This window comes from Scomber scombrus, chromosome 18 (assembly GCF_963691925.1).
Source record: "Scomber scombrus chromosome 18, fScoSco1.1, whole genome shotgun sequence".
Classification (NCBI taxonomy): domain Eukaryota; kingdom Metazoa; phylum Chordata; class Actinopteri; order Scombriformes; family Scombridae; genus Scomber; species Scomber scombrus.
The window spans coordinates 4,193,819-4,212,538 of record NC_084987.1 but is presented as its reverse complement, the minus strand read 5'-3'; the positions used below and the strand labels follow the sequence as shown (position 1 = coordinate 4,212,538).

Here is an 18,720-nt window from a genome sequence, read left to right as displayed (position 1 = left end):
ATCTCTGTAATTTGTAGTGTCTAATAAAAAAATCCTGATTCTTTCTGACAATGTCTTTTATTTCTCTGATTGTCTACAGTAGTTAGATAATAATTAATATCACCAGGTCTGACTATCTAACCTCAATTAACCCTCCTATTGTCCTCAAGTCAAGGAAGGAAGGGAGGCAGAGGGAAGGAAAGGGGGAAGGAAGGGAAGGAGGGAGGAAGAAGGAAGGTAAGAGGAAGGGAGAAGGAAGGAAAGGAGGGAGGAAGGAAGAACAGGGGGAAAGGAAAGAAGGAAGGGAGGAAAGGAAAGAAGAAAGGAAGGTAGGTAGGAAAGAAGGACAGAGGAAAGAAGGAAGCGAGGAAGGAAGGGAGGAAAGGAGGGAGGGAAGGGGGGAGGGAGGAAGGGAAAGAAGGAAGATAGGGGGGAGGAAAGAAAGAGAGAAGGAGGGAGGAAGGAAAGGAAAGAAGGAAGGAAAGGAGGGAAGAAGGAAGGAAGGACGGAGGAAAGAAGGAAAGAAAGAAGGAGGGAGGGAGAAAGGGAGAGAGGAAGGAATGGAAGGACAGAGGAAAGAGGAAGGAAAGAAGGAAGGGAGGAAGGTAGGGGGAGGAAAGAAAGAGAAGGAGGAAGGAAAGAAGGAAGGGAGGAAGGAAAGGAAGGAAGGACAGAAGGAAGGAAAAAAGGGGGATGGAGGAAGGAAAGAAGGAAGGGAGGAAAGAGTACTGAGTCACATTAAATCTTCCATACTTATCTCATATCGATACCTTTATTTCCTGAGTTTAGCTTATTTTAATTAAGACTATAATTTAAAAAGTCTTGTATATAAAATAAAACACTGATATATTGGAGAAGTTTGGCTTAAATAGAGAAATATTTCAAAGTAAAGCATCAAAAATGTACTCAACCTTAGTAATAAAGGTTGAGTAAAGATGTTCAGCCTATTTGAAAAAGCCTCATTATTAGTTTTATATGTTATTTACATTTAAAACTGATAGAAAATGTCAGTACAGGAAGTGATGTCATAAGATGTCTGATAAGAGCTTGAGACAGTCGATACAAAACCTAATAGTTCTCATTATGAATTAAAGGATCTCATATGTAGACGTGGTGCATCATCATCATCATCATCATCATCTTTTATTGTCACATTATAAGAAAGGAGATATTCAGTATAGCGGAGGAGGAGCATTCATGTTTATGCAGCACCATTAAAAACAGCCAATGGAACAGACAAGAACAAGCAACTTTTTTTTTTCTCTCTTTTTTTTTTCCTCCCTTTGCAAAAGGCCAGGATTTCATATAAATCAACAGAATATACAAACATTACAAAACTGAGAGTGGTTGAGGAAAATCAAATCATTTCAAGAAGAGGATGAGGAAGGAGGAGGAAGAGGAAGAAGAGCCACGATTTAATAAAATAAAATAAAATAAAAAAGAAGCAATAATTTAGCTCCACACTTCACTAAAAAAGAGGAAAAGAAACAGAAATAAAATGAGTTTATGAATCAGGAGCCATGAAGCAAATTTACAAATGAAAAAAAAAAAAGAAAAGAAAAAAAAAGAAAAGATGAAAGACATGAGATTTGTTTTTTTTCTTCACTGGAAAATGGAAATCTGGTCGTTCTAGTGGTGCAAATCAGAGACTGAGAGAGGGAGAGAGAAATGTCATTCATTCATTCAATCTCTCACACACACACACACACACACACACACACACACACACACACACACAGAGTTCACATTTATTATACAGTGGAAAAAAAAATGTCGTCTCCTCGTACCTGCCTGAGATGATTTTCTTTTATCGTTTTGGCTCATTAACTAAAAAAAACAACAAAATCGCACCTCGTCTTGCCTCCACACACACACACACACACACACACACACACACACACACACACACACACACACACACACACACACACACACACACACACACACACACACACACACACACACACACACACACACACACTGAAAGAGCTGCTATTAACGATTATCAATTAATAGTTTGGTCTTTTAAAAAGCTTTTTTTTCTAACACGGAGGATTTAAAGAGAAAATAATCACAATTTTTAAGAAGCTGGAATTTGACTTGAAACGATTAATCGATTATTAAAAAATAGTTGGCAAAAAAACTGATGAATCGTTGCAGCTCTTCTCACACACACACACACACACACATATACCATCCAACCAGCAGGGGGCGCTCAATACTAAACAGGAGGAACTGTGGAAACTGCATTTGGTTGTCAATCAACCCCAAAAAAAGAAGAAACGTGACAAAACAGAGTGAATGTGATAAAGATGGGTATGAGAGTGAAACAAATGGAAATAAATGATCAAAACGTCTCATTAGGAGCATTTTTTTCTTTCTTTCTTTCCAAGTTTTGTTCTTTTTTGTTTGACTTGAAAAAAAAAAAAAAACCAGCAGAGCAAAAAAACCAAAACACTGACTGACTGTTATTTAGGGCTGGGTAACAAACCTCAGTACCTTTCTTTTTTTAATACAGGGAAACAAAAGCTGACAGTAAATGTGACGTTAAGATTAATTTTACTTTGGCAAAGTTACTCATATTTTTTGGGGACCTTTGTTTTTTTTTTAAATGGAAAATCAAATGAATATCTCTCAAAATGTTTTTTTAATATCAGCGATGAAAATCAGATGCAGATACAGTAAAGAAACCTTCCACCTTTATACCCAGCCCTGCTACTTTTAGCACCTCGTTTCGTTAAACCTCAAAAACCTCCAAAATAAACGATGAATCTCCAAAGTTTTTTTTATTTTATTTTGACACTCGAACGACTCCAAACTGTGGAATGTGACTCACTTTCATCGTGATACAAAAACACTCGCTATAAAACGTTTTTCCTCAAATACTCATCAATGTGCCGAAGGTTTTAATTACGAAGTGTAAAAAGTCTAAATCCCCTCCCTCTCTTTCTTTTTTTTTTTTAGTTTTTTTTTGTTAATACTGAAGTCGTACAAAACAACTCTGAAAGTAGCTTTTTTTTTGATCGCCATGGAGACGCTGACAGAGAGAGAGAGAGAGAGAAAAAAAAACTGTTCTCCTCCAACGTTAGAAAACAGTAAACAATTCATGGTCAAGATTTTTTTTTTCGTAAACTTTTTCGGTTGTCGCTGCAGCGTTAGCGGGCAGTTGAGGGAGTCGAGTGTGCAGGCGAGTTGAGATAAAGAGAGAGGAAGAGGAGGAGGAGGAGGAGGAGGAGGAGGAGGAAGGTGGAGCACCAGCATCCAACCGCCGCCGCCGCCGCCGTTGTCATGGTCACGAGTCGAGGAGGGAATCGGCGCTGGGAGCCTTGTAGAGGTATTTCCAGATGGCGTAGTAGTGCACGGCTGCAGCCAGCGCCACGAACACGTGCCAGATGGCGTGAGCGAAGGGGATGACGCCGTCGCTCTTAAAGAAGAAAACGCCAAGGCAGTAGATGAGTCCTCCGCAGGCCAGCTCACTTAGCCCCTCCGTGTTGCTCTGCAGAAACACAAAAATACAAAAAACACAAGGTTCAAAAAATTATAAATAGAAACACACTCAAGGTTTCAGCTGATTCAACTTCATGGTCGGTTTGGAAGCTGCAGCTTGAAGTGCAGAGTTAAAAATGTTCCTAATGTTAAATATAATACATGTTATACCTCTCAAATGAGCTTCTATTGGAAAAAATCTAGTCTTTATTTTGCATTTTTTTGCACCATTATACTATTTGCACTACTGTTTTGTAGAACTTCTCATGTGGATTCAGTTTGTAGATTATTCACAAGTTAAAAAGGACAAACATTCATTTATTCATCTTTAAAAATAATGGAAAATGCTCAATTTTTGAGCTGGGAAAAATAAAATAAGTAGAATTAGAAAAATGTGATGATGATGATGATGATGATGATGATGGTGATGATGAGGGTTATAACAACATTAATGTGAGAAAGTTTTTGATATATTACATTTTTCAAATTGTATAATTTTATTCCATCATTTTGGAAGCTGCAGTTTGTTGTTCAGTTAAACTTTAACCCCCCTGTTGTCCTCAGGTCAAGGAAGGAAGGAAGGAAGGAAGGAATGAAGGAAGGAAAGGAGTAAGGAGAGAAGGAAGGAAAGGAGGGAGGGAGGGAGGCTGGGAGGGAGGGAGGAAAGAAGGAAGAAAGGAAAGAATGAAGGAATGAAAGAAGGAATGAAGTAAGGAGAGAAGGAAGGAAAGGAGGAAGGAAAGGAGTAAGGAGAGAAGGAAGGAAAGGAGGGAGGGAGGGAGGCTGGGAGGGAGGAAGGAAAGAAGGAAGAAAGGAAAGAATGAAGGAATGAAGGAAGGAATGAAGTAAGGAAAGAAGGAAGGAAAGGAGGAAGGAAAGAAGGAAGGAAGGAAGGAATGAAGGAAGGAAGGAAAGGAGTAAGGAAAGAAGGAAGGAAAGGAGGAAGGAAAGAAGGAAGGAATGAGGAAGGAAGGAATGAAGGAAGGAAGGAAGGAAGGAAAGGAGGAAGGAAGGAAGGAAGTGAGGAAAGAAGTATGGAAGGAGGAGGGAACAAAGAAAGAGAGAAGGAGGGGAAGAACAAAGGAACAATTAAAGAAAGAGGGAGGAAGGAAGGAAGGAAGGAAGGAAAGAAGGAACAGTCTAAACAGACGGGGTCAATTTGACCCGGGAGGACGACAGGAGGGTTAAATGAGCTGCTTATGAATCAATCAATCCTCCAGATGTATATATTTACATGTAATGTAGTAAATCTCATGTTGATTCAGTATGTGGCATCTTCACAAGGTTAAAAAGGTAATAAATAATTAATATATCATTTAAAAATAAGAGCATGCATACATAAAAAAAGCTCAACTTTTGCTTTGCAATGCATCACAGAACTGAGCTGAAAAGAAATCTGATATAAAATTAGATAAATATGGCAAAATGTGGATTTCTGTGAGAAAGTTTTTAATAATTGTATTAAATAAGTTTTATATTAAGAGGTAAAATAAATAATTTGGTGTCATTTAAACTATATTTTTAGTAGCTTTAGAGTATTGACTTATAAAGCTGTAATATCCACCAGAACCACCAGGGGGCAGCAGAAACTAGAACACAGAATGAGAATATTGGAGGTTTATAATTAAAATCAGCATGTTTTTTTAGGCAATGCTGCAAAACCTCAGGAGGAACTTTTATTACTTTTATTTTAATACAACATATTAAACATAAACCCTGGAAAGGCTTCACTGATTACAGATGAAGTGCTTGGTAAACACCAGCAGCTCTCGACAAGAAGAGGAAGAAACTAAATGTTCTCACACCTCCGTCGGGTGGATGGAGTGATGAAGTGATGATGAGCCACGTGTAAATACATGAAAAGGATAATTTATTATATTATTATTACCATTGACGTCACCACTGACGCGGGGAAAAAACCCATCGTCAAATAGAAGGCCAGCTCGACAAGTTTATACCTGCGAAGACAAACAAACAATTATCAGTGACGAACTCGATGGGAAATGAAAATGACTGCAAATAACAAGGCGCCAGAAAAGGAGGGAGAGAAACAAATATCATGTTACTGTAATAAAAATGTAATTTCAGTGAAAGTTGTGCAGTCTCCAAAGAGACAAAAGATCATTCTCTCTCTCTCTCTCTCTCTCTCTCTCTCTCTCTCTCTCTCTCTCTCTCTCTCTCTCTCTCTCTCTCTCTCTCTCTCTCTCTCTCTCTCTCTCTCTCTCTCTCTCTCTCTCTCTCTCTCTCTCTCTCTCTCTCTCTCTCTCTCTCTCTCTCTCTCTCCTCTCTCTCTCCTCTCTCTCTCTCTCTCCTCTCCTCTCCTCCTCTCCTCCCTCTTCCTCCTCTCTCTCCTCTCTCTCTCCTCCCTTTCCCTTTGTCTCACTCCTTCTCAAACCCCAACCGGGTCAAACCAGATGTTTAAAAAAGGGAGTTTTTTTTCTTCACTTCTGTCACCAAGTGTTTGCTCATGTGGGAATGTTAGGGGTCTCTTTAAAATGATGCCTGAACAACTCAGTAAAACTCGTCAAACCCTGCCTTCAAATACTGAACTGTTGCACAAAGAGACGAGCTGCAGGGTGAAATCACTGACTGACTTTCAAACTGTTTAATTTACGATTCTGACAGTTGCAGGAGGAGTAGTAGCTGAGCGGCAGTGGTAGTACCGGTATTACTTGTAGTAATTGTACTCAGTGTTGTGCATGAACGCGTCAAAAACCGCCGCAATGAGAAGCATGGAGGCAAAACTAACTATGAAGGCAGCAGCACCATAGACATACATACTAACCCTAACCCATGTATATATGTCTATGAGCCAGCACCATAGACACATATACTAACCCCTAACCCCATGCATATATGTCTATGAGCAGCACCATAGACATGCATACTAACCCTAACCCATGCATATATGTCTATGAGCAGCACCATAGACATATATACTAACCCTAACCCATGCATACATGTCTATGAGCAGCACCATAGACATGCATACTAACCCTAACCCATGCATACATGTCTATGAGCAGCACCATAGACATGCATACTAACCCTAACCCATGTATATATGTCTATGAGCAGCACCATAGGACATACATACTAACCCTAACCCATGCATATATGTCTATGAGCAGCACCATAGACATGCATACTAACCCTAACCCATGCATATATGTCTATGAGCAGCACCATAGACATGCATACTAACCCTAACCCATGCATATAATGTCTATGAGCAGCACCATAGACACATATACTAACCCTAACCATGCATATATGTCTATGAGCAGCACCATAGACACATATACTAACCCTAACCCATGCATATATGTCTATGAGCAGCACCATAGACATATATACTAACCCTAACCCCATGCATATATGTCTATGAGCAGCACCATAGACATATATACTAACCCTAACCCATGCATATATGTCTATGAGCAGCAGCATAGACATATATACTAACCCTAACCCATGCATATATGTCTATGAGCAGCACCATAGACATGCATACTAACCCTAACCCATGCATATATGTCTATGAGCAGCACTACCTCAGACTCTGCCTCCACCATTAATACGGCATGTTCATATGATTACTTAAAACTATTTTGAAATTTTGGGAAATAATAGCTTGCAGCAACATATTGAAATACAGAAGAACTATGATCTAGTTCATTTTCAAATGTGTGAACTGAACTTTGAACTAGTTCATGTTGAAAGTGAACTTTCCCAACACTGAGCAGTAGTATTACTTGTAGTAATTGTAATAGTAATAGTAGTATTTATCTTCCAGATTGGTGCTGCATGTTATAAATAGGTAGTAAAATGGGTGCAGGTTAATTGCTGGTTATTATCACATGAACTACCCCTGCGTATCTGTGTAATCAGATTACTTTACATCAACTCACTTTTCATGATAGTTGAAGACATAAATGGTTCCAGCAGCAGCCATCAGCCACACAAACCAGCGCATGTGTGCTGCTAGAGGGCCCAGTTCACGCAGGTTCAACCTGGCGGGAGGAAAGAAGAAGGTTACAATAAATAAAAAGTGAGAGAGTAGTTAGAGAGTATGCTTCCTCTGTGTGACACTCACCATGGTGTGTAGGAGGCAGCGATGAAGAAGTAGATGACCACTCTGTCACACATGTGGAAACAATGCTCCATTGACCTGAAACACAAACAAACAAACAGGTGAATATTTAATTTATTTTTAACTCAACATCACAAATAACTGAGTGTGTGGAAATTAATGAAAAGAGCTTCGAAGAACAGAAACTCAAACTTAAAGCTGCTGAAAACTAAATCTAAAATTTGAGTTTTTTTTGTCTGCATGATGATGAATATAAATTAAGTGTATATTTAATTAATTGATCATATTTTACTTGCATTCAAACTGCCAATCAGACAGGTGACAAACCTGATCATCACTGTTCAGTGGTGACATGTGAGGAGCGTCTCAGCACAGTAAATGCAGCTTTAATTAAACATTTAATTAAAAATAGACAAAAAAAAACAACCTTTCTTGTGCTGCTTTTTATAATCATTTATTTTATTTTATTTTTTTTAATAAAATGATTATTTCAACTGTGAGCTCAGAAAAAAAAACACATAATTAGCTTTTTCACATCCAGATCACATGAGGAATACATCCTGTAAAATTACTAAAAAGCTTCTTTTAAACCTCTTAAAAGTTTTTTCGGAAATGTTTGTTTTACTTCTGTGCATTTTATTATTTTATTATATTTTATACATCATGTACTATTACTTCTGCATCTCTGTCTTTACCTCTTTACTCCTTTTTTTATTTCTATCCTTGTTTGGGTTTTTATTTCCTTTTATAACATTGTTAAGAAAAGTTCTATATAAATAAAAAAAAAAGGTTTATATCATTATCAGTAAGTCTGGACTGAACTTTCTAGTCATAGTCGATTTTAGACACTAATTTATAAAGTTTTGAGTTTAGACAAAATTTCACATTTGAGAGCTTTGGCTTCTATTTTAAAATGAAAAGAAGGATTTTGTGTAAATCTCTAAAAGTTGGGTATTTCTATCAGAACCAAAACTCAGGTATTATATGTGCAAAGATGTAGAAAATATGTCACAACGCTGCTTCTGATGCAATTTAAAACACACAGCGAACAACAAAAGGAAACCAGCGGTGAAAAGAAGGATTACAAAAGACAAACAGTGAAGAAATACAAATCCAGTCAAAAAGGAAACAAGAAGAAGGTTTTAACAGGAAGTTTGATGCCAAAATAAGAAAAACAAACACTTCCTGGTTTAAATCCTCGAGGGACAAACTGATCATTAAAGACTTATCACACCACTTAGAATAACAGAGAGATCACAGCTGCTTGTTTGTGTACTGTGTTTTCTTTCCTGTGCATGTATGTAGAACAAGGGTCAGTGATAAATAAGGAGATGAGCAACTCAACAAATATGTTTAAATATAGTTTTTACAAGCAGCATCAAGTTTGTTAAAATGGACATTTAGTATTTTTGTTGGTTTTATATCATTTGCACCATTTTTTAACCAAAAGACTGATTGCTCCTGAAAATGTCAAATGGTGTAACCACAGTAGAATGATACATATTCAATATTGTATCCACCTACAGTGTATTTAAGTGGATTTACACTAATAATTACTTCATTTAACCTTTGTGTCGTCCTCCCGGGTCAAATTGACCCCGTCTGTTTCGACTGTTCCTTCTTTCCTCCCTTCCTTCTCTCTTTCTTTCTTTCCTCCATCCCCCTTTCTTCCTTCTTTCGTCCCTCCTTTCCTTCTTTCTTCCTCATTTCTTTCCTTCTTCCACCCTTCCGTCTGTCCTTCCTCCCTCCTTCTCTTTCTTTTCCTTCCTCTCTCTTTCCTCCCTTCCCTCCTCCCTTTCCTTCCTCCCTTCTTCTCTCTTTCTTTCCTCCCGCCTACCTTCCTTCTTTCCTCTGTCCTTCTTTCCTTCCTTCCTCTTTTCCTTTCTCCCCCCCTCCCTCCTACCTTCCTTCTTTCCTCCGTCCTTCCTTCCTTCCCTTCCTCCTTTCCTCCCTCCTTTCCTTCCTTCCTCCCTCCCTCCTTTCCTTCCTCCCTCCTTCCTTCTTTCCCCCCTCCCTCCTACCTTCCTTCTTTCCTCCGTCCTTCCTCCTTTCCTTCCTTCTTCCTCCCTTCCTTCTTTACTTTCCTCCCTCCTTTCCTTCCTTCTCCCTTCCTTCCTCCTTTCCTCCCTCCTTTCCTTCCTTCTTCCTCCCTTCCATCCTTCCTTTCACTCGAGGACAACAGGAGGGTTAAAAAAGTAGTGTTGCGTTGCATGTTCCTGCATATATAATCAGATTTTTTTATGATAAAACACCGGTTACACCAACTGGACGATGGGTTGCACCACGTTTACGTTCGTCTCTTCTCACCTCATGTGGCTCTTCTTCCAGGTGACGATATGAAACACAGTGGAGACCAAGAAGAGAGCGCACAGTCCCATCCCGTACACCCAGGCGGTGATCTTCTCCCAGCTGTTGTCGGACAGCCGGTGCAGCAGCGCCATGCCAACGAAGGCCGGCATGATGAGGCACTACAGAGGAGACACACACTATTACATATATATACACACACACACACACACACCACACAAAAGACATTCATAAATAGGTGAGGTGATGTGGACTTACTGCATGAGTGTAGCAGTTTGCAGCATGCTCGTAGCAGGTGGGCTGGTAGCGGCAGTTCGCAGAAGCCCGTCTGTTCATGAACCTGAAAAAAAACAAAAACACACAAAAAAACAAATTATTAGACTTTCTGTAGAAAGAGCGAGAGGACTGGCGAAAACGCTGAATCATGGGTGCAAACTACATTTTAAGGATAAAGCAAATGCATGAATTAGGATTCCTGTATCTACTATAGAGCTGCAATGATTGCTATTAAAATAACCACCAATTATTTAGTTTATTGACTGTTTTGAGCCATTTTTAAACTTAAAAAACATCCAAATGTGATTATTTTCTTAGTTTATTTAGTCCTGTATGACAGTAAATTGAATATATTTGAGTTGTGGACAAAACAAGACATTATTAATCAATAATGAGCATAATTGTTAGTAGTTGTAGCCCCAATCTACTACATGATAAAAGCTCTTTAGATGAGTAATTGTGACGCCTATTTCAACTATTTTACTATTTGTCTGTGCCAAACTTTAAACAACTTTATTCAACATGTAAATATGGCTTTAAAAGGACAAGTTCACACTATTTTAGAGGTTATTTCATCACTGCAATCATTCCTCCTGTTTATTACTGAGTATTAAAAGATCCCAAAAGAGTTAATGTGAAGCTTATATGAGGCTTAAGCAGTCTGAGTTAGTCATATAAAGTGGATATATGACACATTTACAGTCTTTTTAGCATCAAATTCCCTCTTTGTGTTTCCTCTGTTGAGCTGTGGTGGAAGTATAGTAACAAAACTTTGACTTTAGCACTAAAAAAGACTAAAATTGAAAGATATCTACTTGATTTGACTCATTTGGGCGATATAATAGCTTCAGATTAACTTTTAAACACATTTTTTTGCACAATAGGAGGACTGTGGATTGGCCAATATGAACAAGAGGAATAATTACAGCAAGAAAAACCTGTTTCAAAGCTCATTTGGAGACCTGACTGTTGCTTTAAGAAACACTTTAAATAAAAAAAAAGAACTTCTCCTTTAATTTAAAGTTATATCATTCATATTACAAACAGAAACTAGCAGTAATATGCAATTAAAACATAGATTAAATTAGTTTCCTCTTATTATCTGACATTAATGACACAGCTAAGAAACATTTGCATTAACATAATTTTTTTTTTAAAGGCACATTTTCATGTTTTTTTCTTTTTACCCACCTCTGAAAGCTGTTCACTCTCTTCATTTCAGCCTTATTTAGATGAGACAGCACACACACATACACACACACACACACACAAAGCTGCAAACGCCAGCAAAAAACGAGCTCTTTTTTCTTTGTAACAAAAGGCAGGAATTAAACAATAAGCTGTCCTGCAAAGCCAAAAAGGAAACGGAAGGCCTTAAGCATTAGCTACTCATGAGCTAACTTTCTTTCTTCTTTTTTTTTTTTTTTTGCAGACACACACTACACAGCTGCAGCTACAAGGCACCAGCAGCTTCAATGCTAACACTCCTACTATAAAGGCACCATTTTAGTCTTTTTCTTAATAATACCATCCTGTTGCAAAAATGCTTGCTGGCTCACTCCCACGTGCTGGAGCTGCAGATATCCATAGCTGGCGTTAAAAAATAAAAAAATAATAATAATAAAGGACTCCCTCCTCCTCCTCTTAATAACAACAAGCAACAGCAACAGCAAAAAAGCAAAGCAGCTCCTTTCCTCTTCCTCTTCCTTCTTCCGCGCTGAGCTGCTCAATGTTGAAGTGTGTTTTCTGTCCCTACCGCCCCCTGTAATGGTGAGATGTTGACTGGCAACGCGGTTGAGCCAATCAGAAGAGAGTAGAATGGCGCGCTGGCCAATCAGATGCAAGGTGGGCGTTCTATTAAGAGGAGAGCGTCACCTCATTGGATATGCAAATATTTTTTTAAAATAAAATAAAAGATTGATTTAAAGACAAATAATTCTGATTGGGAAGGTTACTATAGAAATGTAATAGATTACAGATACTAGTTACTGTATTTAATATGTAATAGATTACTAGTTCCTGTATTTAATAGGTAATAGGTTACTAGTTACTCTATTTAATATGTAATAGGTTACTAGTTAGTCTATTTAATATGTAATAGATTACAGTTAGTCTATTTAATATGTAATAGATGACTAGTAACTGTATTTAATATGTATTAGATTACAGTTACTCTATTTAATATGTAATTGATTACAGATTACTAGTTACTCTATTTGAAATGTAATAGGTAATACGCTCACGTCATGATATATTTACAAAATATAAATAAAAAATATTGATTTAAAAGAATTAAAAACAGCAATATATGTATTCAGTTACATGTTAAATATTTAAAAAATTAGGAAAATTACACATATTTTTCTCAGTAACTGTAACAGATCAATAAACATGCAAAAATACATAAATAAATAAACATTAAATGCTGGGAAATGGTTTAGTAATACGTTTTCTTCTTTTATATTTTTTCTGAAAGTCGTTTCAAGACTTTACCATTTTTATTTTAACTATTATTTGCAAGATATAGTTGAATATAAGCAATATATAGAAGAGCATAATACTCTCTAAGGCCACCTATGTTTTAGCTAATGGCTTATTGGTTAAGTAATAGTTAATAAATACTCTTATTAATGCTTTATGGATCATTTTTAATTCATTATAAGACCTTAAAGAACAGGTTTACCCTTTTTTGACTGTTTATTAAGTATAAAGGTATACATTTTAACCCAATTCTGTGTTAGACCTTTTTACCAAACTTCATTCCAAGTTATTACGACAAGTTTTACACTTATTTTTAGGAAATTATGGTAAATAGGCCTCATTTAAATTAAAGTATGCTTAATTTTTGAGTTAATATCTGTTGAACTGAGGACGACAGGAGGGTTGAAACTATATCAGGTTCCCAAATGAACAAAGAAACAGGTTTTTTGACCATTTGAAGTAAATCCACAGTCCAAAAAATGTTGTTAAAAGTTTATCTGAAGATAATATGAAGCTTCAGTTGTCCCAAATGAGTCAAATCAAGTAGATATCTTTCAATTTTAGTGCCAAACTCCCTCTTTTTGTTACTATACTTCCAACACAAAGAGGGAATCTGATGCTAAAAAGACTGTAAATGTGTCAGATATCCACTTTATATGACTAACTCAGACTGATGAAGCCTCATATAAGCTTTTAAATGACTATATCGACACAATGTGGATTTTTTTTGCACATTTGAAGGAGATCTTTTAATAGTCCGCATGACTGTTTTAAGACATTTAAAAAATTATGAACTTGCCCTTTAAAGTGAAAAACGCTCCTCTGTCTGCTTTAGTAGCTATTTGACCTCTGACCTGCATGTTTAAATTGAATTTAGTGACATTTAAAACCAACTAGGTGCCTTCTTGAAGAATATTTTACTTGTTTTTACATATGAAGAAGACCTTAAAATCTATAAAAATCTATAATATTAATCTGATTTAGTTGATTCGAAGCCTTCAGCATGTTCTGCTAAACAAACGATGCTCTTGTGATGCAAACGTTATATAAGCAGCTCCTCCAATACTGAAATACTGAACACAGTGGCTCATGTTAACAGCATGAACTCAGCATTAAGGTTCATTATAGACTAAACAGCACCGTGCACGTGTTATTATACACAAATAAATACATAATTGTGGTGGTAAAGCAGTGTTTTTCATTATATCTAATGGAGCTGCTGTAGAAATCTGAGTCCGATGTTGCCACACACACACACACATACACACACACACACACACACACACACACACACACACACACACAGCCCAGTTGCATAATAGCGCTGTAACTTGATGAGTGACTCTTTAGATTTAACAGTGTTTATGTAAGAGCAATCCTCGGGCTTAATGAAGTTCAAGCTGTACGCTGCTGTGAATCTGGAGCTACAGTATATATAATTCACCTTAACTGCTCTGATATAGTATATTTATTTAGTATGTATGTATGTATGGTTGTGGTTCACGTGGCTGTTACTGTACCAGCGAGAGCAAATAATGGGATTGATCCAGACCGAGAGAAAGAGCTCATTGTTTATGGGGAGGAGGAGGGGAGGAGGGGGGTGGGGGGGGGGGGGGGGGATTTTTAAAAAGGACATTAGCACGGACAATGGCCATATGTCAGTGGACAGTGTCTCCTTGTTTCTGGCACCAGTCTGCTTTTTGTCTCCCCCCCCCCCCCCCCCCCCCCCCCCCCTCCCCCCCATGTGCTCTGCTCCGCTAACACCTCTAATGTGACCTGAGAGCCACAGGTTGGCAACCGTGTGACACCGAGGCTCAGGGTGACTTCCTGTCCTGGCTGTAAACTATCTCGCCCCCCGACTCTTGCAATGATCGTCTCTCTCTGTCTCTCTGGTGTCAGTTAGGTGTGTGTGTGTGTGTTTGTGTGTGTGTGTGTGTGTGTGTGTGTGTGTGTGTGTGTGTGTGTGTGTGTGTGTGTGTGTGTGTGTGTGTGTGTGGTGTTGCTCTGTTGTTTAACCTGACGCACAAACAGGTGTCACTGTTTGATTTAAAGCTGTTTAACATCATATTTGTATCATATTTACTGTATAAACCTTATTTCATCTAAATGTAGTTCTTAACTATTGTATATGTTGACCCACCTCTTTTTTATTTATTTATTTATTTATTTATTTATTTATTTATTTATTTATTTATTTATTTATTTATTTATTTTTTATTGAATTGATCATTATTGTATTAGTACAATAATAAATATTATTGTTTATTATAATTTTTTTTTCTTCCTGTTATTATCACTAGTGTTATTATTGGTATTTATTTATTTATTTTATTTATTTTATTGAATTGATCATTATTATTTTATTAGTACAAAAACAAATATTATTGTTTAATATTATTTATGTATTATTTTATTATGTATTATTTTTCTTCCTGTTATTATCACTAGAGTTATTACTGGTATTTTATTTATTTATTTTTTAATTGAATTGATCATTATTATATTATTAGTACAATAGTAAATGTTATTGTTTATTATTATTATTTATTATTTATTTTATTTTATTATTTTTCTTCCTGTTATTATATTTATTGTCATTATTGGTATTTATTTATTTATTTTATTTATTTATGTTTACTTGAATTGATCATTATTACTTTATTAGTACAATAATAAATATTATTGTTTATTTAGTTTATATTTTTTAAATTATTATTTATAATTTTTCTTCCTGTTATTATCACTAGTGTTACTATTTGTTTTTATTTATTTATTTAATTTATTTGTTTATTTTTGAATTTATTCTATTTGGGGGTTTTTTGTTTAGTTTTTTCCTGACTGTGTATATATTGTATATATTTGAATGTATATGTATATGTATAGGTATAAGTGTATGTATGTAGGTTTGAGTGTATATATGTGTATTTCTTGTGTGTATATATATTACTACTTATATGGTTATTAATGTCGATACACTATTTATTTTTTCCTTATTACTTAAAAATCAATAAACAAAGCATTACAAAAAACTATTGCATATGTTGGATTATTTTTTATTATCCTATAGGACGCCTAATAACATCATGCAAAGAGTCTTTTTCTAACTTCATTTGTTTGAACGTTGATTAATGTACACTGTCGCTTTTTTTGAATAAATGCATTGAAACTGAATTTAGTGGAATGAACTAATGTTTTGTCATTAACCTTATCATGTTTTATTCATTTCAAAGTAATTCAACTCAAACTCATATCAGCATATCAACAAACAAAACAAAAATAAATTAAAGACTTATCTTTTCTTGAATTTGGCCTTTAATATTATTACATTTTGATCTTTAGTATTCTTTTTTTTTTTAAACTTTATTGGTATCATTTTGTATTGTTGTCAATTTTTGAAATTACAATTATGGATTATTTTCATTTTACTATGAAGTTGTATGCCTTATTTTATTATTTAAAATACTTTGGGTTGCATTTTTGCATTATTATTATTATCATCATTATTATTATTATTATTATTATTATTATATTAGCAGACTTCCCAGCATGCATTGTTCTCCACCAGAGACTCTTTGTTGTGTTGTATTTTTAGACCTGATGGAAACTTTAACACACGTTGAGATAAGCGTGTGATGATGTTCGGTGTCAGATTCAGTCCCAACCCTCCGTACACTCATAAATAAAACAAAGTGACTGAGAGCGCTTTGTACTGACTCTGGTCCAGAGCGTCTCCAGCAGGTGCGGCCGCAGCGTGTGACAGACGAGGAGATGACAGATATAAATCAAACCTTTGTTGAACTTGTTATCTGTTGTTAGTTTTACTTTAACCCTCCTGTCGTCCTCCCGGGTCAAATTGACCCCGTCTCTTTTGACTGTTCCTTCTTTCCTTCCTTCCTTCCTTCCTCTTTCTTTAATTTTTCCTTCGTTCTCCCCCTCCTTCCCTCTTTCTTTGCTCCCTCCTCCTTCCTTCCTTCATTCCTTCCTTCCTTACTTCCTGCCTCCTTTCCTTCCACCCTTCCTTCTCTCCTTACTTCCTTCCTTCCTTACTCATTTCCTAACTTCCTTCCTTCCTTCCTTCCTCTTTTCCTCCCTCCCTCCTTATTCCTTCCTTCCTTCCTTCCTTCCTTCCTTCCTTCCTTCCTTCCTCTTTTCCTCATCCCTCCTTACTCATTTCCTTCCTTCATTCCTTCCTTACTTACTACTTTCCTTCCTTCGTCCTTCCTTCTCTCCTTCCTCCCTTCCTCTTTTCCTCCATCCTTCCTTCCTTCCTTCCTTCCTTTCCTTCCTTACTCCTTTCCTCCCTTCCTCCTGTCCTTCCTTGACCTGAGGACAACAGGAGGGTTAATTCAGTTAAGTCATAGGTTTTTTAAAGGCTGTAGAGGAGTTTATGTTTATTCATTGAACTTTAAAATGTTTTAAACTGATGCAATTTATGACATCATTGGCTCCGAGTAGCCTTATATAACTGAGTTTTGAAAAGTTATCTATAAATAAGAACCAAAGTCACTTTTTTTGGAGCTTTTTGGTTATGGTTAATAAGTGTGATTGAGGTCAGAGTACATCATTTAGTTTAGGGTTATGGTTATATTACATTGATCTCTACTTATATGACCTGATTAGACAAAGCATCCTTTCTTGTCCTTACAGTTTTCTTGCATATATCAGTGCAGGACAAAGCGTGTATTCTTCAGTCAGAGCCGACCTTTGACCTGCAAACTCACAAATCAGTCAACAAAAAAACCCTGATGCAATAAATTGGAGAAGTTATCCATCACCCTGCTGATATAATATCACCCGACTATTAGACTATAAACTCCAGCATGGCTCTCTCAGGTCTCACGCTGATCACTCTATCAAATATTTACTTATTTCTCGCATCAGAAATGTGACATCATGCCTCGCTCCACCCAAACTGAAAACACCTGTGTGTGTGTGTGTGTGTGTGTGTGTGTGTGTGTGTGTGTGTGTGTGTGTGTGTGTGTGTGTGTGTGTGTGTGTGTGTGTGTGTGTGTGCATGGTATTTAAGCTTTTTAGACATTGTTTCGTTCTGAAAATCTGCCCTGTCTGAATCCTCACAATCTTTTATGAAGAGATGAGATGATTATTTTTTAGTATTTATTAAATTATTTGGAGAATGATATGAGTTTAACCCTCCTGTCGTCCTCCCGGGTCAAATTGACCCCGTCTCTTTTGACTGTTCCTTCTTTCCTCCCCTCTTTCTTTAATTTTTCCTTTGTTCTCCCCCTCCTTCCCGCTTTCTTTGCTCCCTCCTCCTTCCTTCCTTCCTTCTTTCCTTCCTTCCTTCCTTCCTTCATTCCTTCCTTCCTCCTTTCCTTCCACCCTTCCTTCTCTCCTTACTTCCTTCCTCTTTTCCTCCATCCCTCCTTACTCCTTTCCTTCCTTTCTTCCTCCCTTCCTACTTTCCTTCCTTCCTTCCTTCCTTCCTTCCTTCCTTCCATCCTTCCTTCCTTCCTTCTCTCCTTCCTCTCTTCCTCTTTCCTCCCTCCCTCCTTACTCCTTTCCTTCCTTCCTTCCTCTTCCTCCTCCTCCGTCCGTCCTTTCTTCCTTCCTTCCTTCTCACCTTCCTCTCTTCCTCTTTCCTCCCTCCCTCCTTACTCCTTTCCTTCCTTCCTTCCTCTTCCTCCTCCGTCCGTCCTTCCTTCCTTCCTTCTCACCTTCCTCTCTTCCTCTTTTCCTCATCCCTCCTTACTCATTTCCTTCCTTCCTTCCTTCCTTCCTTCCTTCTCCTTCCTTCCTTCATTCCTTCCTCCTTTCTTTCCTCCCTCCCTCCTTACTCCTTTCCTTCCTTCCTCCTTCCTCCCTTCCTTCCTTCCCTCCTTTCCTTCCATCCTTCCTTCCTTCCTTCTCTCCTTCTCTCTTCCTCTTTCCTCCCTCCCTCCTTCCTTCCTTCCTTTCTTCCTTCCTTCCTTCCCCTTCCTCCCTTCCCACCTTTCCTCCATCCCTCCTTACTCCTTTCCTTCCTTCCTTCTTTCCTCCCTTCCTCCTGTCCTTTCTTGACCTGAGGACAACAGGAGGGTTAAATTAATTACGGGACATGTAAAGAATCACTTTACTTTGACATTTGTCATATTACCATA

At 37.2% G+C, this 18,720-nt stretch overlaps 1 protein-coding gene across 2 annotated transcripts in view; it reads right to left on the bottom strand.

Moving 5' to 3' along the window:
* Positions 1 to 1,093: 1,093 nt before the first annotated feature.
* Positions 1,094 to 18,720, bottom strand: part of mmd (monocyte to macrophage differentiation-associated) — a 27,113-nt gene continuing 9,486 nt past the window's right edge. Inside the window, exons 1-7 of one of the 2 annotated variants that reach the window (XM_062438642.1) lie at positions 11,333 to 11,864; positions 10,124 to 10,205; positions 9,866 to 10,026; positions 7,562 to 7,636; positions 7,377 to 7,478; positions 5,354 to 5,423; positions 1,094 to 3,475 (exon numbers count right to left, since the gene is read on the bottom strand). In XM_062438642.1, the coding sequence (XP_062294626.1) occupies positions 3,272 to 3,475; positions 5,354 to 5,423; positions 7,377 to 7,478; positions 7,562 to 7,636; positions 9,866 to 10,026; positions 10,124 to 10,205; positions 11,333 to 11,358 (720 nt within the window). In that variant the 5' untranslated portion in view covers positions 11,359 to 11,864 and the 3' untranslated portion in view covers positions 1,094 to 3,271. Of the gene's footprint in view, positions 3,476 to 5,353; positions 5,424 to 7,376; positions 7,479 to 7,561; positions 7,637 to 9,865; positions 10,027 to 10,123; positions 10,206 to 11,332; positions 11,865 to 18,720 lie in introns of those variants that run through there. The other variant, XM_062438641.1, reaches the window with a different exon arrangement.